The following is a 22,493-nucleotide window of genomic DNA, read 5'->3' as shown; positions in this document are numbered from 1 at the left end:
ATTGAGTGTATGTAAACTTCTGCCCCACTGGGAATGTGATGAAATAAATAAAAGCTGAAATGAATCATTCTCTCTACTATTATTCTGAAATTTCACATTCTTAAAATAAAGTGGTGATCCTAACTGACCTAAGACAGGGAATTTCTACTTGGATTAAATGTCAGGAATTGTGAAAAACGGAGTTTAAATGTATTTGGCTAAGGTGTATGTAAACTTCCGACTTCAACTGTATATCTTAGCCAATTGGAGCTCTTGTCACCTGCTACATCCATGCTCTGAATGGCACACATACACAATCCATGTCTCAATTGTCTCCAAGCTTAAAAATCTTTCTTTAACTGTAATGTAAGCTTCAATTGGCTAAGACCCTAAATCCAATTGTGGTCAATGGAGCGTGGTTCATTGATAGTTTAGCTCAATGAGTGATGCAATCTCTTCAATAAACATTTGCCATTCTCCCCCATAATGTGTTACAGTATACAAAAGTGTAAAGAAAACAAAACTCAATGCAAAATTAGAGAGCAATGTTAAAACCAACATTAAAAACAAAAATACACAAGCCAGAACCAGAGGAGTTTGTTTCGATAACCAATCTACAGTATTTTGAAGCTGCCATTACGGCGCATTAAATTGTACGGACTATTTACAAATAACAATGTCATCATTAAAGGTACAGTTAACAAAGTACATGATAAAAACACATCATTTCCCAATTACCTAGGCTTTCGTCGAGCAACCCAGTTATTATTACAAAGCGACGGTAATGAAATCATTCCCTTAATTACTAATGATCATCTCTGGAGTGATATGGTAATTTTGGAACGTTTATTCTAGCATTGCCACAATTGATGCCAATGGACATGCTAAGAATACTAACATTCTGAGCTAACCAGATGCTGGTGAAAATGACTAAATAATAACAACAGTTAGTAATTCGAAAATCATGTATGAACTATTCCTTTAATAAGCAGGGACTTGATTGAACATATGAAACAGTTTGCAAAACATCCACACAGTGCAAAGGCCTGTGGCTCCCCGATGGACACCAACAGTAGGCTAACACCATTTCTTTAGCGGGGGGGGGCGGGGCATTGTTACACATGTATTCCCTGATGCTCTTAGTAATGGGTTAAAACATTAGAGCTTCAATGTTCTTGGGGAAAGCATAGAGGAGAAAAACATAACTGTAAGAAATGCAATGACTTATTTCTTCTCTGTTTTCAATGTTTGTACAAAGTTCCAGAGGTCTTTAACCACCTGTATGAGACAGAGAGAGATAGAGAGAAACTAATTATAATGCATGCAAATTACATGCTGCATAGCAGAGAGCTATGATTTTTTACTAAAGAATGTATTTTGTGCGCCTTGCCTTGCCATGCCTGGGGAACAATGAATTGAGACAGCATGTAGGGGTACAAGGGGTTAGGTGGGGGGCAATAGTACATACCAGAAAGAATGACTAGGTGCTCGAGTCTGACACATCCCAGAGTCTTTGGCTTCGGAACCAAATCACTTCCACAGATGTTTTCTACACATTGGAATCAAGCCTCCCCTGACCGCACCTTGCAGTCTAAAGACTTTTCACCTGCACAACAACTGCCGATGATGACAGCATGTTCTTAATGGAGGCCTTAATATGTCAGGCTGTTGGATTCATCTCAAAGGATTCCTCATCAATAAAAAGACAGCCTGGTCTGTGACCTGACCCATCCTAGTGCACACACACTCTTGCGCACGCACACACACACACACACGCACACGCACACATTTGAATGTTCACATTTGCAAATACAACCGCAAAAGCACGCGTGCACACACACACACTCTCAAGTCAAGCACACACCCAACCATTTAAGAGGGCTTGTTCTTGTTTGACAAAAACATTCCAATTCCAGTTGTAATAGTTTCCCAGAAACTAAACTGGAATAAAATGGTGATTAGTGAATGCAGTGTCATCACCATCTTGGCCCCATGTGGTCAAGATAAAAGGACTCTTTACTTAAATACTCCAAGTAAAATACTGCTAGGGTGCTGCATCGACATGAGTAAAAATAATCTTCAGTGTACATAAAGTCCCTGCATTACTGCATTACGTACAGTAGCCCTAGATTCATCTAGAGGAATATTCCTTCAGTTGGTCAGAGACCTTGAACATGACAGAGTCTGGTACCATTCACAAACCTCAAGTCCCTTAATTAGGGCTACAAAAGACACACTTGTGAGAGAACTACGACATTAAATCAATGGGGAAGACTTTGCCTTGGCAGGTCTACTCCCATTCCATCCCAAAAAGAGAGCGCGGACCCAAGATGAACATATTTCACTGCACACACTTTACAACAAAACTGTGTGTTATACATTTCAATGTTTCAGATTATTTATTCAGCAATTCATGTCAATAGTCTATAATAACTACATACATACTACAATGCTGATGCTACAGCAGATGCTTTCACTATCAAGGCAACAAGAATACTTACTTTTTTATCTGACATCCTTAAAGAACTTTTGGCAAAATTTTCAAACTTCGCCTCGGTCTTCGGAAGAGGTTTTCCCTGATTGGAAAAGAGCCAGTAAATATGTTTTTAATCTGGGTGAGACATTTAATCAAACTAATGCTTAATCACACTAGAGGGAAAAACAACATTATTACAGTGTAATAACATCTATAACCTACAATTCTGTTTTTATTCACGAGGCAAATATGAGGTGGGCCTTGTACAGCTGATTCTGCTAATACAGTTGGAAGAGGTTACTGTAAGAGAGGAAGAGGAAGAGAGAAGCTAATCCCTCTATATGATGTAATGGCTGTGTGTGCGCCAGTGGTCAGTCACCCCCCACCTCAGGCCTGGTGGCAATTGGCGAGGTCAGAGGTTATTCCCACACAACTATGGAGGATGTGTTTCATGTGTTCCACTGAGGCTTCGCTGCAGCCCTTTTTGAATGGAATCAGTGGGAAAAACAAGACATCAATGTGAATTATCTTCAGAGAACACCTTGATGCCAAGCAGACTTTGGCGTTTATGGCATGTTATGTATGGAAGCATGCAGAGGGAGAGAACACCACAAGATAACCTGTGGACTTTTGCTAAAGACTTGGCGCTCTAAGCTTTAACTGTGAAGCATGAAAATGACTTATGGCTGGTCGATAAGACCAAAATATGATATCACAATACAGTGCCTTGCAAAAGTATTCATCCCCCTTGGCATTTTTCCTATTTTGTTGCATTACAACCTGTAATTTAAATGGATTTTTATTTGGATTTCATGTCATGGAAATACACAAAATAGTCCAAATTGGTGAGGTGAAATTTAAAAAATGACTTGTTTCATAAAATAAAAAAACGGAAAAGTGGTGCGTGCATATGTACTCACCCCCTTTGCTATGAAGCTCCTAAATAAGATCTGTTGCAACCTATTACCTTCAGAAGTCTCATAATTAGTTCAATAAAGTCCACCTGTGTGCAATATAAGTGTCACATGATCTGTCACATGATCTCAGTAAATATACACCTGTTCTGAAAGGCCCCAGAGTCTGAAACACCACTAAGCAAGGGGCACCACCAAGCAAGCGGCACCATGAAGACCAAGGAGCTCTCCAAACAGGACAGGGACAAAGTTGTGGAGAAGTACAGATCAGGGTTGGGTTCTAAAAAAATATCCCAAACTTTGAACATCCCACGGACGTTTGTCTTATTTCTTGTTTGTTTCACAATAAAACATATTTAGCATTTTCAAAGCGGTAGGCATGTTGTGTAAATCAAATGATAAAACGATATCATTTGATAAAAAATATTTTCATTCCAGGTTGTAATGCCAAGGGGGGTGAAAATAGGAAAAATACCAAGGGGGGTGAATACTTTCGCAAGCCACCGTATTTTTCACATTTTTGTTTTTCAATAATACATTCTAAATTGACTTTATGAGTTGTGCATGACCCTAACATAGTTCTCTGATTTTAGAAGATACTGTTGCACAAACAACATGCTAATTTACGCCTACTCCAGCACTGGTATTAGGCTGCATTAGCGAGCTACGTTTGCTCTGAGTACATTTATTAGTTAGCTAGCTAGCCAGCTAACTAGCGATTAGCATTAGCACAATTTATTTTAGCCACAACCTGCTCAGAAAAGACAAACTGGCGGTTTGTAGACAGTAAGATACACAAACTAATAGTGTAAATATATAAAACTCTTTATATAAAACAGATTTATATTAACTCAATGAGGCCCACCGTATGGCTGGCACGTTTTGGACTACTAACCCCTTTTAAACATAGTGTGTTTGAGCTAAAGACTTCCGAGTTGTACCATTGTATTCGTCGATTTCTTTTGCATCAATAGATACCAAAAATTTGTCTGTGTGATTAACGGGGGCTGAGCTAGAGCGGTGTTTGTGAGACACGGGTGAACCCCGAAGGGGCCTGAGCTGGGACTTTTGTACAAAAACGTCTGTAGAGTCCGAATGGTTTGAGCTACAAACTATTAAAAACTATTTATGAAAAGCTGAGACTGTCACGAACCCACAAATGTTTTGCTCTGTTTCGCTCACAAGACACACAAGAGTCATTAGAAGGCCAGGGTCTATAATACTGTAATAAGCTCACATAGTTACTTTCACAAACTCCACACAGTTGTCACTGACTCGTTGGATATTAACTTCCCAGTGAGCAAAAAAAGTAATAAAAAATAAATACTATTCTGTACTTACAACATTCATATACATTCCTTTTTATCGGGTTTATGCTTTGGCTGACCTTATTTTTTTATTGACATTTATGTCAAATTGTTTTGTGTTCTACCTGTAGCCCTGGTTGTCCTGAAAAGAAAATGGTAAAACACTTCATTGTGAGGCTAAATATAATGGCTGGACATGTAGATAAATGAATGTCAGAAAAATGAAAAGCAGATGTTTCCTGGGGTCTCGGGACTGATAGGGTTAAGAAGAAAAGTAGAAAGCAGCATTGTTGTCATCAACATATTGTTGCATTGACCATGCACACTGAAGAGTGAACGGTCGCCAAGTGACCTTGTGGTCGAGGTCACTTGGGGTGGGGGTGGGGGTGGGGGAGGGGGGGTTGTTGAGAGAGAGAGAGAAAGACAATTCAAGTAGAGGAATAAACTATACAAACAGAGTGATGTTTTACATTTAACAAACCAAACATTGAAATACAGTTATAGAAGGTAAGGTAAAAAACCCAAACCAGTCCGTGCATCAATACCGGTCTATAGTAAAATACATTATACCGCATAACCCTAAAATGAACGTGTTACCTCTTTGGCTAACGACGCTAGCTTGCTCTTGATTTCAGGCACGGTGAGAACATTGGATGGGCCAGCTCCAGACTTTTCCTTCTGACTCTTGTCTTTTCCTCCCACTGGTGTCTGCAAGTCAAACAAGATCAACATCATTCAAAGGTGTGCTTGTTCCCGTAACTTAACTAGCGTAACTGAAAAGTTGAAACTTAGGCTTAGATTGGTGTCAATATTCACTTGTTTCTACGTAGGCTACATACAGTACCAGTCAAAAGTTTGAACACACCTACTCATTAAAGGGTTTTTCTGTATTTTTACTATTTTCTCCATTGTATGGATTGTATAATGGTTGTATAACGGTGAAGACATCAAAACTATGAAATAACACATGGAATCATGTAGTAAGCCAAAAAGTTTTAAACAAATCAAAATATATTTAAAATTCTTCAAAGTAGCCACCCTTTCCCTTGATGACAGCTTTGCACATTCTTGGCATTCTCTCAACCAGCTTCATGAGGTAGTCACCTGGAATGCATTTCAATTAACAGGTGTGGCTTGTTAATTTGTGGAATTTCTTCCTTAATGCGTTTGAGTCAATCAGTTGTGTTGTGAAAAGGTAGGGGTGGTATACAGAAGATAGCCCTATTTCGTAAAATACCAAGTCCATATTATGGCAAGAACAGCTCAAATAAGCAGAGAAATGACAGTCCATCATTACTTTAAGACAAGGTCAATCAATCTGGAAAATCTCAAGAACTTTGAAAGTTTCTTCCAAGTGCAGTCGCAAAAACCATCAAGCGCTATGATGAAACTAGCTATCATGAGGACCGCCACAGGAAAGGAAGACCCAGAGTTACATCTACTGCAGAGGATAAGTTCATTAGTTACCAGCCTCAGAAATTGCAGCCCAAATAAATGCTTCACAGGGTTCAAGTAATAGACACATCTCAACATCAAATGTTCAGAGGAGACTGCGTGAATAAGGCCTTCATGGTCGATTTGCTGCAAAGAAACCACGACTAAAGGACACCAATAATAAGAAGAGACTTGCTTGGGCCAAGAAACACGAGCCATGGACATTAGACCGGTGTAAATCTGTCCTTTGGTCTGATGAGTCCAACCGTCGTGTCTTTGTGAGATGCAGAGTAGGTGAACGGATGATCTCTGCATGAGTAGTTCCCACCGTAAAGCATGGCGGAGGAGGTGTGATGGTGTGTGGGTGCTTTGCTGGTGACACTGTATGTGATTTATTTTGAATTCAAGGCACACTTACCAGCATGGCTACCACAGCATTATTCAGCGCTATGCCATCCCATCTGGTTTGCGCTTAGTGGGACTATCATTTGTTTTTCAACAGGACAATGACCCAACACACCACCAGGATGTGAAAGGGCTATTTGACCAAGAAGGAGTGTGATGGAGTGTTGCATCAGATTACCTGGCATCAACAATCACTTGGCCTCAAACCAATTGAGATGGTTTGGGATGAGTTGGACCACAGAGTGAAGGAAAAGCAGCCAACATGTGCATGGGGAACTCCTTCAAGACTGTTGGAAAGCATTACAGGTGATGATGGTTGAGAGAATGCCAAGAGTGTGCAAAGCTGTCATCAAGGCAAAGGGTGGCTATTTGAAGAATCTAAAATCTAAAATATATTTTGACTCTTTTGGTTACAACATGATTCCATATTAGTTATTAAATAGTTTTGATGTCTTTCATTATTCTACAATGTAGAAAATATAAAAAATAAAGAAAAATCCTTGAATGAGTAGGTGTGTCCAAACCTTTGACTGGTACTGTAGGTCTTTAGTGTGTTCCTCTTCCCACCATGACAACATAAGAAAATAATTCTCTACTGGCCAAAACACTTCATGTACATCCAATCAATGTATTTGTGAGGGGCATCTATGCCATTCGCCCATTTTCAACTGTTCCATAACAATGCGATTGGTGGTAGCTAGTGAACTGGCCTTGTGAGCCCAAGACCAGCCTGTGCTTAGTATGCTGGCTACAGCCCCTATCCTGACCGATTTAGTGTGACTGAGAGAGGTTCCCCCATTAGGGACAGCTTGAGCAGCCAGCTGGAAGGGGATTAAAGCAAACGGACACCAAATTCTACCCTAATTACAGCACCTTTTGACAAATATGTAAAAATTATCCTTTTATTGCTTCCAAGCAGAAGAGGGCAAACCCAGACTTTAGCGTTGAGCAACAGAGCAACAGAGAAAAACTAAAATATTAGTTAACTCCCCTAGACTGACACTGTGAAAGGGGTCATTCTACAATGGGAAACGCAGCGGCCGCTTGCTCACATTTCCCTAAACGTTTTGCGCTACGGCTAAGAATGAAAAGCTACCAAGCTACCAACGAACACTTTGATAAGTAATATTGAGTAATATTACGAACCCAGAGGCTCTATATAGTGGTGAGAGACTTTTCCCCCTCATAGCAGTTATGTAAACTGACAACGTTTGAGTCCCATCGTCATTGTTTTCCTTTACAACACAAAGAGGCCCTTTGTTTGTTTGTCTGTGCGTGTGTGTGTGTGTGTGTGTGCATGCAGGCATGCATACAGTGTGTGTGAGCCTCAGAGAGTCCTCTGCGAACATGGCGTTAACAGGGCTACAGGTGTGTCCAGAGCTGGGCGGACAAGGCCCCAGAAGTCATCAATTAGGAGTGTGTGAGTGTGATACAATTTGACACGCCATACACCGTGGCTTCGCGTTATACAAGCAGGGAGCCTGTTGCTACATGCAGGCCCGGCTGGAATCCACTGTGATTGCAGGGTTTCATTGATGGACGGAGCTGTGTTAAAACTAGGGGAGAGGGACCTTCTTGGAGAGACTTTCTGTCATGCGACTGAGGAACTAACAATAAGAAAGCATTCTGTTTTTTATGACCAAGGAGTGATATTTTTCCTCATAGCGAACACTTGACACTTGCCTTATTTTTTTTTACCCGTACCAGCACCATAGTACAGTGAAAATAATGACCCGCACGCAATCCAAAGCCGCCTGTCAAAAATAAATTTATGAAAAGTATCATATTAACTCTCCGATTGTGCGTATTAGTGTTTCGACGTGACGTCAAAAGGTTTTTAGACAATCTTTGCTATTTTGAATGTTAAATATCAGCATACAATAACTGATGTAAAGATAGCAGAATCTACGCTAAAGAGGTGATGGGAGCAAATGAGGATAGTATATTCAAAGTTGGCACATTCAAATGGCATGTCACTCAGAATCACCACGGAAACATCAGGCGGTGTGCGTCCACAACAAGCGTGTGGACCCGGACAGTGAGAATATAATAGGCATGTCGCTAATTCAAACCATTGCATTTGAAACATATTGAAAGTAGATGCGTTCCATTGTATTTGGAACATATTAAAAGTTGTGTAAACTGATCATTACCCAAAATAATAACAGACCAGATATCTTGATTGTGGGATGGACAAAGGAACCACTTTTTTTGGCCTCCATCGCACAGATGGAAAAACGCACACACACACATGCACACACACCCTCACACCTTCGACTTGAAAAAACCCACATGCCACTGGCTCCTGGCCAAGAAATGGCCGGCGTATTTATTATTTGGGGGGCGGCTCTCCACTTCCAAAGGACAGCTGTGGAACTGAAACAGCTGATAAACAGACAGAGCAGAGCAAGCTGTTTAATCTGCGCCAGACACTTATTACAGATGCCACGGGACATGTGACTTAATCACTTGCACACTATCATTTGATGTAATCGCTCGTCTCCGATTCGCTCGTCTTCGCTACAAATACATGGTCATGATGACACTTCTGCCGGCTAAGTCAGACTGTCTGAGGTAGTAATTGTTCCTTTGGTGTCTTGTAGGAGGGCTTTGGGGCCAGGTAAGGAGACAAAATACATTTCGCTGAGAAACTTCCACTCTCAAGACCAGGACAAAAAAAGTCCTGTTTTTATTGATAAAACAATAGAGCTCAACTTAATTAAAATAGAACAATGCAGAACCATTGAAAAATGTGGCAAATTTGCGATGGGATAAAAACAATCGTGATCGGGTAGGCAAGACACAGGTGCACATTAGGGGATGTGTGAAATGGACAATGTTCAAACAACACATGATTTGTTTTCTTTGATTTTCAGTAAAAACATTTTTTTTTTAATCTTAAAATTCCATGTGAATTCAGCAACGGTTTGGGTCTCATGGTGCGTCCCTTTCAGATTGTTAAACATTGCACCTGTACTACCATTACTATACCTCAATTCCCCCTCACAAAGTTAGCATTTCCTTCTCATTTAACTTCTCAAAGTATTGTCATACAGGACTTCACTGCGGTTGCTTGCCTTTCCCTGCCATTTTTCCAACTGTTAACGACGATGAAGTAGTGATTGAGAGTCGACTCAAAAATAATTGATTCCTTGACTGCATTTCAATGTTTAGTTTGTTAAATGTGATATGCCGTGTGTAACGTCCATTTTTATTGTTTACTTGGTAACACTGTTCTTGACACCCAGCGTCATAACACGCTATGACACAATCATAATCATGTCATAACAGCAGACATAACTTGTCATAACCTGTTATCATATGGTCATAACACTGTCATGACACATATATTTAGACCTGTTGTGACATTATTTTATAGCTGGTTATGATACCTCCATAGGAGTGTAAAAACCCACAAAACCTACCATGGTAGTTATTTTATGGCTGGTTATGACACCTACATAAGAGTGTCAAAACCCACAAAACCTACCACAAGGCAAAACATTCCATTACACCATTACACATTAAATTATCATTGTAATTGCGCACACATTGATGTCAGACATGCACCAACGCAAATGCTCTGCTGCTGGTGACTGGGATGAAAGCCGATTTCAGAAACAGGACAAGACACCCTCTTGTAAATGAGAACTTGTTCTCAACTGGCCTACCTGGTTAAATAAAGGTGAAATACAAATAAAATAAAAACGAAATAAAAAAGATAGGCCTAGTGCACGGTTCTGACTCATACGTTTCTGCCTTTCCTCCAAATGTTGCAATTGCAATTTAGAGCAACACACTTTGGTGTAGTAATCATGAAAATAGAATAACTATTCTAGAAGGAGAGTTTACAGTCTAACCAGACACCTAGGTATTTGTAGTTGTCCACATATTCTAAGTCAGAACCGTCCAGAGTAGTGATGCTAGTCGGGCGGGTGTGGGCAACAATCGGTTGAAGAGCATGCATTTAGTTTTACTAGCATTAAAAAGCAGTTGGAGGCTACATAGAGACTGCCAGATGTCCGGACAACAGGATTTGACACACTGAACTCTATCTGAGAAGTAGCTGGTGAACCAGGCGAGGCAGTCATTTGAGAAACCAAGGCTATTGAGTCTGCCGATAAGAATGTGGTGATTGACAGTCGAAAGCCTTGGCCAGGTCGATGAAGACGGCTGCACAATACTGTCTTTTAACGATGGTGGTTATGATATCGTTTAGGACCTTGAGCGTGGCTGAGGTGCACCCATGACCAACTCGGAAACCAGATTGCATAGTGGAAAAGGTACGGTGGGATTCAAAATGGTCGGTGATCTGTTTGTTAACTTGGCTTTCAAAGATTTTAGAAAGGCAGGGCAGGATGGATATAGGTCTGTAACAGTTTATAGGCAATCAAAAGCTGTATCTCGCAATGGAATGCTACAGTTGAAGTCAGACGTTTACATACACCTTAGCCAAATACATTTAAACTCAGTTTTTCACAATTCCTGACATTTAATCCTAGTAAAATGTTCAAACATTTCGGGTAGCCTTCCACAAGCTTCCCACAATAAGTTGGGTGAACTTTGGCCCATTCCTCCTGACAGAGCTGGTGTAAGTGAGTCAGGTTTGTAGGCCTCCTTGCTCGCATGCACTTTTTCAGTTCTGCCTACAAATTTTCTATGGGATTGAGGTCAGGGTTTTGTGATGGCCACTCCAATACCTTGACTTTGTTGTCCTTAAGCCATTTGCCACAACTTTGGAAATACGCTTTGGGTCATTGTCAATTAAGAAACCCATTTGCGACCAAGCTTCAGCTTCCTGACTGATTTTGTGAAGTGCACCAGTCCCTCCTGCAGTAAAGCACCCCCCACAACATGATGCTGCCACCCCCGTGCTTCACGGTTGGGATGGTGTTCTTCGGCTTGCAAGCCTCCCCTTTTTTCCTCCAAACATAACAATGGTCATTATGGCCAAACAGTTCTATTTTTGTTTCATCAGACCAGAGGACATTTCTGAGGACATTTGCACTTTTCGCACCAAAGTACGTTCATTTCTAGGAGACAGAACGCATCTCCTTCCTGAGCGGTATGACAGCTGCGTAGTCCCATGGTGTTTATACTTGCATACTATTGTTTGTACAGATGAACATGGTACCTTTAGACATTTGGAAATTGCTCCCAAGGATGAACCAGACTTGTGGAGGTCTACAATTTTTTTCTGAGGTCTTGGCTGATTTATTTTGATTTTCCCATGATGTCAAGCAAAGAGGCACTGAGCTTGAAGGTAGGCCTTGAAATACATCCACAGGTACACCTCCAATTGACTCAAATTATGTCAATTAGCCTATCAGAAGCTTCTAAAGCCATGACATCATTTTCTGGAATTTTCCAAGCTGTTTAAAGGCACAGTCAAATTAGTGTATGTAAACTTCTGACCCACTGGAACTGTGATACAGTGAATTATAAGTTAAATAATCTGTCTCTAAACAATTGTTGTAACAATTACTTGTAATATGCACAAAGTAGAAGTCCTAACCGACTTGCCAAAACTATAGTTTGTTAACAAGAAATGTGTGGAGTGGTTGAAAAACAACTTTTAATGACTCTTCCGAATTCAACTGTATATCTCGCAATTTCTTGGCTTGTAATGTCTCGCAATTTCAGTAAAGCAGGGCCTACAATCAATGAATAGGATAGGATACTGATGAGATGAGTGAGATGCAACACTTGACACTCTCACACAGTCACACACAGTATGGGTGCATGTGCATGGGTTCGCTTCATGCTGTTCACAGAGTGATAGCCAGGGCACCAAAACAGCGGAGATGTTCAGCCTCACTTGCCAGCTAACTTTACACAACTTTCCCCAGGCCTTTATTGCCTATTGTCTAGTTAGGCTATAACACATAATATTATAGGTTTTGTGCTAACTGCACTGTGATAATTGTTTTTGTGAAAACATAAAATAAAACATTTGCCAATAGTGAAGATTTATGTCTTCCAAGGAGGATCCCAGGCAAAGCATCTTACAGCTTTACGACCGTGGCGCATGCTCGGAGGCATCACCACAGAACAGGCAGCCTGCTTCCACTTCCATCAATCAAAAAGTACTAAGACACTACCGACTACAAAATTCAGACCGACAAACTTGAACGGCAGTCATATCGACCCACTTCGCTCCACCAAAAACAGTAGATGATGGGGCAAAGAGTTTAGAAATATGGTGAGAGGCACTGGCAAAGGATCTGACGAGCTACCCTAATGACCAGTCACCTGCACTAAGAAAACGCCTGCTTCCTCCAACCTCAGGGGCATCTGGGAGCAACCTGCCTGCTGCTCCAGGCATCAAACACCCGTAATGAGAGCAATTGGGAGAAGGTGTGTACAGGAAGCGAGGGGTGTGAGGAGGCTGTTTGAGCGGGAGAGAGGGAGGGAGGGGTGGCTGAGGGCTGGGGGGGGTGGGGGGTCGGGGTTAGGATTAGGTAGGGTGGGACTGGGGAGTTAAACTGGCAGGTTTCAGAGGTTAGCCTGTTGGTTAATCCACGCTAGCACTTTAACAACGGCTGTCGTAACGTGCTGAACAGCGGCCATTACAGAATTAAATAGATTAGCCAGCGCGCTCTACCACACACCGCACGCTTCCCTGAGGGCTACGCAATGCCCCGGGTGATTAGCATAGCAAGTCTCACCTCATTGTGCATTAGCGTCTGACATCACAGACAAAGGGTACAGTTTTCTGTCCGAAACAATGTTCTAGGAGGATTTTGATCATTTCTTGTCATGACAGGAAGTGTTTTAGGCATTTTACCTTACATATTGTTTGAGAGAAAAGGACATTTTGACTTTTTGAGACACTGCTATGAAGTTTTGAAAAAACGAAATAAGAGATTCTCACATGGTTATTTATTTCTTGATTAATGCTCATCAAAGTAGCATATGTTATAACAATACAAGAGAGAAATGACAGGTCACTGGTAATGTTTAAAATCAAGCTGGAGTCATTTGGGGGGCTACGGGGGTGGGGGCTGATTAGGGCATTCTTAAGGACGGGTGGAAAATGAGAAGGTTGCAAAGGTGGGAGGTGGGGGGAGGGACATTTTAGCATCAAAGTGGTCTTCAACCCAAAACGGTAGGTCAGGCCGAGGGGTCGTGGTCTTAAACCCCGTCCTGGGAAACGTGTTCAGGGGTCAGATGTGTTTGTTTAACACAGAGAGAGTTCAATCCTTGGGTTTGTAAGGCTGTCGTCCAAGACATTCCACCTGAGAAATGAAGTACCAGTCTAGAGCTAATTGCTACTTGGATTCATCACATTCTTTGCTGTGCTTTGATTCCAAGCAGCTTGCTGAGAGTCTGGCAAGTACCTCTGGGACAGTGGTCTTATAAGAAGACAAGTCTTATAAATATTTGTCTTGACATGAACATTCAAATGTAACTACTATGAAAATGTACAGGTTTTAATAAGCTTTATTTACATTTAAAAATGTAATCTCGTCTCTTGTGACAAGACTGGCAACAGAAATGTCTCTAGAGCACGCAGGATTTTCTACATTGTCCCGCATGAACAATTTCATGGAAGGAAACAGCTGATGCGTCTGTTCGCTACACATCACAACTCCTATATGGCGAAAGATGTCTGCAATTTTTCATGTTCAGCAGCATAATGCCGACCTTAAGAATCTTCTTTCTAAACTAGCTGGCAGAGAACATGTGTTTTCCAGGAGTTTGTTTTGAAGCCCAGACCACAAATGCCCCCTTAAACTGTCTGCTTTGGGATTGCCTAACCACAAACAACTCCTTGGAAACTCTCATTGCCTCCTCAGCTCTAGGACTATTTTGGAATCACATTACCTTTTCCCATAGATTGAAAACTCTACAATTTATCTGGCAAATGAAAATACCACTTTTGGGAGCAGCCAACAGTGCTTCTTTTGGATGTGCGTAATTACTCTGGCTTCATGGCCTAAAGAGGCCTAAACAGGTATAAAAGTTTACCTACCTTGGTTTGAGGTTTAGCCAATGGTCCCCCTTGATTCCCTGGTGAGCCATTCTGTGCCAATGTCACACTTTTAGGCTTCTGCCCCAAAGGCTCCGGGCTCTGAGAGACAACACCATTAGTTGGGAGAGATGCGGGAAGCACTATACACAATCGAAAATCCAATTACAGTAATCGTTTCATTTGGGAGGACATGTTGACACTGCAAAAAAAGTGTTGCTTTTGTCAAAATAGACCATAGCACTTTTAATACTTTTCAGTTTGAACAGCATTTATCTCACTGTCCGTCTGTCTGTACGCTACTTCAGTCAGATCAGTAAAGGAGGTCGTTGGGGAGTAAAGGACGGCAATTAGTATGCTCTCTGTCCTCTGTGTTTCAACCCAGGAAGCTTATTAATATCCATGCTGCCACTGCTCATCACTATAATACAGTATGAGCATGACAAAGAGACAGAGAGCAAAGAAAAGAAGAGGAAGTAGAAGAAAATACAAATAAATAATGAATGAACGAGAGGAGCTGTGTGTGTAGCAGAATAAATCAACAGGTGACCGAAATGCTCAGCTGTCGTCTGGCTCTGGGGCTAGAATCAGTGCTCATGTCGCAGGTATGTGCATCTGCCCTGCTTTGATCTCTCGCGGTCTGGCACAGTTAAGACTTGGACGCTGCCTTTAAAATCACAAACAGACACACGCACACAATGATACACACACACACAGGCACACGCGAACACGCACACTGTTCAAAGACAAAGGCCAGGTGCAATGACGGACTGTTGAACAAGAGAAGGGGGTATCAGACAGAAAGAGAGGATAAACAGAGCAACGAAAGAGAAAGGTGGGAGGACTGAGGGACAGGACATGGAGTTCTGGGTGCCTTATCGAGGAGAGGGGGTGGGGGGGGTGGAGGAAATAGGAACTCCCAATGCCTAGACTTGTAGGCTGTGTTTGTCGAGTTGTCTTTACTGCGATAGTATGTGTCTCACTCTGCACAGTGCTGGTAGAGTGCTCAGGTAGATTACAGAGGAGAAATCCCATCATTATACCCGGCAGACCCTGTGCTTTAGTCTCGAAAAAACAGATGGGTACAAGAGGGAACAAGATGAAAAAGTTTCCTCCGCTCCGTCTCGAGCAAAATGGCCGCAGGTCAACGGGTGCAGAAATGAAAGAGCTAGTTTACAGAACATACAATAACTATGAAACATTTACAAAATTGTATTTGACACTGATATGTACTACACAAATAAGACATGATGTTAGACAACAACAAAAAATATATCAAATATAATATGCCTACAATATGTCACAATCCTAACTTTCTAAGATGGTCCCGTGTGGCTCAGTTGGTAGAGCATGGCGCTTACAACACCAGGGTTGTGGGTTTGTTTCCCATGGGGGACCGGCAAAAAAATGTATGCTCTCACTACTGTAAGTCGCTCTCGTCTGCAAAATATCAACATATTAGTACTTTTTGGATCTAAGGCTGTGTTTAGACAGGCAGCCCAATTCAAATGTTTCCCCCCCCTCCCACTAATTTGTCTTTTGACCAATCGGATCAGCCCTGAAAAAGATCTGATATGAAAAGACCTGATGTGATTGGTTTAAGACCAATTTAGTGGGAAGAATATCAGAAATGGGCTGCCAATGTGAACGTGGTCTATTGGCATGCTCTGCTACATGGACAAGTCCTTGTATAGCATGACACCTAGTGGACACATAAGATACATAATCTATGCCCAGTGTCATGTTTTTAGTAGAACAGAATAAAAGGGCTTACTTTCTTTATGGTTGGTTTGACTGGGACCTTCTGTACTTTCACGTCACTCTCATCTTCATCACTATCATCGTCGTTGTCATCATCACTACAAAAGAATAGAACACGAAAATGTATGTCACGTTATCTAATGGTAGTCCAACAAAGATACATGACGCAAGACACACACCAACAAACCTAAAATACAAAAAAAGAAGATTCATACTCATCATCGTCGTCATCTTCATCGCAATCATCATCATCATTTGACTCCATTTTCAGTTTCTTCTGCAAAGGGATACAATATTTTCTAACTTTTGGTAGTAAAGGAATATGCTGAGGAATATGGTACAGTATGTAGTCAGGACAAAAATGATTGGCACCCTTGATAAAGATTAGCAAAAAAAGACTACAAAATAAAGAATACAAATACTGAGCTATTATTGTACGTTCCAAAAAATTGGGAAATTATATTTTTTTATACAATTGCTCAGTGAAAGAGATTTGGTTCAAAAAGTAATATTTTTTCTCTCAAAAAGATAGTATTCAAAATGACCGGCACCCCTGTTTTCTATACCTTTCAATGCCTCACCTTGCGAGGATACCGGCACTGAGCCTTTTTCTAACATGTTTTTTGAGATTGGAGAACATAGTTGGATCAATAGCCAGCCTCCACCCAGTACCCTGCCCTGAACTTAGTCACTGTCACTAGCCGGCTACCACCCGGTTACTTATCCCTGCACAATAGAGACTGCTGCCCAACGTACACAGGCATGGAACACTGGTCACTTTAATCATGGAACACTGATATACTATATATCCTATCCGCACTGTCCATAATGTCTATACATCCCATCACATATATACTGTATATATTTATACTCCGGACTCAGACATTGCTCGTCCTAATATTTATTAAATGTCTTAATTCCATTGTTTTACTTTTAGATTTGTGTGTATTGTTGTGTATTGTTAGATAGGAACACAAGCATTTCTCGACACCCACAATAACATCTGCTAAACATGTGTATGCGAAAAAGTTTATTGATTTGATGTAAATGTCTGGAGTTTGCTAAATGGCATTGACACTTGGATTAGAACCGTTGCTATGGTCAGATAACATGAAAATAAAGCTCTTTGACCACGCAGATCATTGGTGGATTTGGCATTGAAAGAACGATGCATATGCAGAAAAGAACCCCATACCTACTGTAAAATATGGTGGTGGATCTTTGATGTTAAGGGGCTATTTTGCTCCAATGGTCCTGGGGCCCTTGTTAAGGTTAACGGCATCATGAACTTGATCAAGGATCTGGAAAGATTCTGTGTGGAGGAATGCTCTACGGTTTTTCCCAATATGTTCTCCATGTTCTCATAAAACATTTGACAAAAAGCCTCAGTGACATTATCCTCGCAATGTGAAGTAGTGAAAGGTATTGAAAACAAGGGTGCCAATAAATTTGACCCCTATATATTTTTTTATTTATTATTATTTGTTGTCTTTCTCAGAGAATTAGAATAAAATAACATAATTTCCAATTGTTATTTTTAAGAATACAGTATTTGTATAGATCAGTATTTGTATTATTTATTTTTGAGTCTGTTTTGGCTTTATCAAGGGTGCCAATCATTTTGGACCTAAATGCATGCAGTTGAATCCAATCCAATAATGAGCTAAGTAAACAGCAGGAGGAACATACCGGAGCTGGACGCTTCCCTGAGGTCAAGCTTGACGGCCTCTTCACAGGTGACGAGCTGTTTTCCTCTTCTTCGTCATCAGAGTCCTTCACATCTACAAATTGAGATTAGGTTACACCTAATCTCAATGCTGCTGCTGCTGTCTTGTACTGTCAAAAATGTCACCTTATATCTAGCCCAAAGAGAGTATAGAAACAACTAAATCAGTAGAGTGCAAATGAAGTCACTCACTGATAAAATGCTGTCCACTGATGTACACTGGTCCACAGCCAGACTGGAGGCGGAAGGTTACTGGAGGGGTGATCCCAAACCCTCCTAAACTCATCTGCCAAAATTAGGAATAAAATAAGGAAGTCGATTCAACAAAAAATCCATAGATGTTCAACGTCACAAACTACATTTATTACAGAATGTACATTCAACTTGAGGAAGGGAGGGAGGATCCCACACACCTGCAAGCAAAGGTGTCTTATCAAATGATCTATTACTACATGATCTTATCAAAACATCTATTCAGATGTATCTGCTTGATAAATATTAAAGAAGTGGGTGCTGCCAGACAGTTGTGAATGTGAATTCCAAACTGCCAGGCCATTGTTCTGGTTGCGATAGCAACCAAACAAAACACAGATGTATGTGTTAGAATAACTACTGTAAAAGTGTTCAGGTAGTTATAACTTCCATAAATAACATAATTATCCACTCATAGCTAGTGTTTTCAAGCCCTGAACCAGAACCAAAATACACACTAGCTTGTAACATTGGCCCGAGCTATGCAGAAGGCAACAAGCCAAGCATGTTTAAACAATGGAGGTCATAAACAGAGACAATCAATCAAATGTATTTTGTAAAGCCCTTTTTACATCAGCAGTTGTCACAAAATTGCTTATACTGATACCCAGCCTAAATCCCCAAAGATCAAGCAATGGTGACAGTGTTCTCTGGATCAGGGCAGCAGTCATATTTTCCATTTAATAGGTGGAAACTGGATTACTTTAGGAGCAACAAGTCTGACATAATGGAGACATAGCCACTCATGGTCTGCTTCAGAGTCATTAACAAGCGTAAGTAGCTGTCTCTAGAGCCACCAATGTAGTGTGTGCAAAATCATGTGAAATACACTGGAAACGGGTTGTGTGGTTCATTGCATCCAGCAGTGTTGTGGCTTGTATCATGGCCAAACATACCTGTAGCATCTTTGTAGACCTATGTCGTAGTAACACTGTAATTACTACAGTAACAACACGTTATTTTAGTAATTGCTTAGTAATTGCACGGTAATGGAGTTGAGTGCTTTTCACTATTATAAAAGTGGAATAACGGACAGGGTTAAAAGAAGCTTCAGGTAAGTAACAGCACAGAACTATGGCGATTCATCATTCTAAAACACTCACAGAGGGCAGCACAGACGGCTTCAGCACAGCCAGTGGAATTTTGGTGGTCTTTCCGTCGTATGTGACGCCCTCGATCTCCACCGTATGAAACTTATCCTCTGCCTCAGCACCCAGGCACACCTGCAACACCAACACACACACAGCTGTTTCACAGATATGATACTGTATGTTTCGACCACGTTGGAACACGCCAGCAACCTACAGTCTCCCACATTTCTCTGTCAACTATCACCTCTGCTTGGTGGCAAAAAGGGAGAGTGACTGAAAGAACATTACTATGATGATATCCATTTTGAGGACAGGGACTGAGTCATTTGCAATGGTAGGAAAAGGTTAGCTAAGTATAAGAAAACACATTGTTGATTAAAATGGTATTCCTTTAAATACACATCAAAGAACTATGACTAGATATTGTATTCATTGTATTATTAGTCACGTTTTCTGACATTTATAATATTGACAAAGGTGAACTTGGTACATGCAATGTATGCATATGCAATGTATGTCTTACATTCTTCTCTAAGAGGTGCACATTTTGCACAGGTGCAAAGATAAATATACTGCAGAAAGTGTACAAATAAAAGGAATCGATGAAGAATATATAAAAACATTCCAATTAGAGAAACTCTCACAGTGTAGTTTAATTGAAACGTGTCAGTTGTCAAGACCTAATCCCGATGGACCTTTTTAATGCATGCATCGTTTGTCAGGACATTTTTATTTTATTTTTTTAACTAAATAACTAACCTTTGGCCAAGTACAGTGTTATGATATTCTCTAGTCCAGGGTTCCTCAAACTCGTCTTTTTTTTGTCCCAGCACTACACAGCTGATTCAAATAATCAACTAACCATTAAGCATTGATCATTTGAATCAGCTGTGTAGTGCTAGGGCAAAAACGTGCACCGAGTTTGGGAAATGCTGCTCTCGTCTAACACAAGCTCGGGCTCAGAATTGGCATAGTGATGATCTTACTGCTTTGAGTGACAGCTGATGATCCGCATCATCGTCCTCCTCAACTTTGAACTCCTTTCTGTCCGATTTGAGTGTACAACCTTAAGTTGACAACACATGGGTTAGCAAACTCAAAGCAAATAGCTGTTGGCGTACTACAATTGAAAACGGAAATATAACATTATCATTGACAACAAATTCATGTAGTTAGCCTCTTAGCTTGCTAAAACGCAAACCAAGAGCGGTTTGTTGAATTGGCGCGAGAAGCGCATTACTGTTACCTAGCTTAAATTGAACTAGCTAGATACATATGGTGTGTTTGGGACAGCTATAGCTAGCTACACAACGAAAGACTCACGTCTGTTATTACTAACAGTTCACTAAAATTAAACTTGGCAGTGCAGACGTGCTCACCAAATAAATACATTTGAAATCTGGTTATATCTGGAATGCTATCGTCAGCCATTTTCCCCTGAATGTTATTGTTCTGTTCCGTAAAAGCAAGTGACATTCAGTAAGCCAATGGGATAGCTGAAAAGGTAGTAGTGGAAAACGTCCAATCGAATCAAAGGCTGGGGTGGGACAAAAGGGGGAAACATACACTTTGGTTTGCGTCCGCTAGATGGAGTCATTGCAAATAACTTAAAAATAAGTCTGTATGTGTGATACTTGCAGAGATTGGAACATTACTGTAGTATGATGCTGCTGTTTTGTAATGGTGTGTAAACACTTTACATGACATACAATTGCGTTTATACTTGTGTTGTAACACTATCTACTACAATAGCATTACTACTTCTGTTATTGCACAGTAATGAAGTAGTGTTTGCATTAAGGACCTGTGCATATTTCTCTAATTACAGAAATCACTCAACGCCATTGCTAAGCAAAAAAAATAAAAAATACTATCTACAACATTCAGTGTTGTTGTGTAAAAATAATAATGTCACTACTAGGAACAAGACTAACTTAATGTAACGTGTTGCTGTGGGTCAAAAGAACAGGACCACTTTTAAGGGTTCACATTAATGTATTCTTCATTCCTATTAAGGATTTGACATTTTTGTTTCTTCTACATCAATGAAATGTTATTGTTGGTTTGTCAGCTGTCCTTCTCTTTGAAAAGTGATGGTGATGGTGATAATTAGTGTTGCAACCTTATGCCGGTTCAAGTATTTTGCTAAGACTACATACGAACAGAGCAGTCATTAAGGTGACTGACCCGTATCAAGGAATGGCGGCTTTTCATGCATGTGGTTTGAAGTCTTGTTTGTGCAGCAAAGTCTGCTCTGGCTTGTCTCAAGAGCCCTTTATACAGGTGATACATGGCCCCTGCACTCAATCAACAGTTTTTCTTCCAGGCGCCCTCTGAATCATAAGAGTACTTGTGTCAGCACGATCAGGTAACTCTGGACTGATGCCACAAAAACTACTGTCACTACCTCAAGGTGACTCCTCCATCCCACATGTCAGATTCCATTTTACGTAAAATATCATATGATACAGTAGGCTAGCTTGTCTTTGTGTGTTAAAAAAAAAAAACACTGAAAACTAATGCTACTTATTTCTCTGGGTTGGTGACAACATGCTCACTGTACACATGCCCTTAGTAGATAGCTACATATACCTTCAGGAGAGCCCCGACTTGTAAAACTTGAATAAATCCATTTAGTTTGATAAACATAAATCCATTTGGATTTAATATTATTGTGATCCTATTCTTAATACTTTAGTTCAGGACAAAGTAAAAGCCTAAAACATGTTTCACAAATTATATCGGTTGAAAAGAAAACAATAAAGATCCAATCTCCTGTGAGACCTACGGATTGGTTTATCTTTGCTGTGTGTTGACTTCTTCCCACCGAAGCAAATCTTCAATGCAAAACATTTGTCAGTCATTCGTAAGTATTTTCAATTCATACATTCTACTAAAGATGCCGGATCCCATTGAGGGTTGAGGCAGAGGACAAAGAAACTAAACCGTAACATAAGGTTTGGGGTTTCGTCACACGCTCAGCAGATTGAGTGTTGGAACAAATTCGAAAATTAAACGAGGTCTTCGATACTTCTCTCAGTGTGAACCACATGTTTATGTGTTTGTCTATTAACAGGTTTCATTTACACAAAGGCAGCTAAAGAGGTTGGGTGAATGCTGGTATGGTATCCAAAACAAGTTTTTTATATAGGCCTTTTATTCTGCAAATGGATCCA

At 40.6% G+C, this 22,493-nt stretch overlaps 1 protein-coding gene across 1 annotated transcript; it reads right to left on the bottom strand.

Moving 5' to 3' along the window:
* Positions 1–941: 941 nt before the first annotated feature.
* LOC110505092 (nucleophosmin) lies at positions 942–20,791 on the bottom strand. The gene is made up of 11 exons (XM_021584059.3): positions 20,697–20,791; positions 20,304–20,383; positions 19,330–19,449; positions 18,167–18,260; positions 17,938–18,029; positions 16,464–16,525; positions 16,262–16,346; positions 14,491–14,589; positions 5,274–5,384; positions 2,481–2,555; positions 942–1,257 (listed from the first exon to the last, which is right to left on the bottom strand). Exons 1-11 carry the CDS (start codon positions 20,746–20,748, stop codon positions 1,204–1,206), a joined length of 924 nt encoding a protein of 307 aa, XP_021439734.3. The 5' UTR covers positions 20,749–20,791; the 3' UTR covers positions 942–1,203.
* Between the last annotated feature and the right edge of the window lie 1,702 nt (positions 20,792–22,493).

Source organism: Oncorhynchus mykiss, chromosome 25, assembly GCF_057628025.1.
Source record: "Oncorhynchus mykiss isolate SJ-2025 chromosome 25, ASM5762802v1, whole genome shotgun sequence".
NCBI lineage: Eukaryota > Metazoa > Chordata > Actinopteri > Salmoniformes > Salmonidae > Oncorhynchus > Oncorhynchus mykiss.
This window is presented reverse-complemented; position numbering and strand designations above follow the sequence as displayed.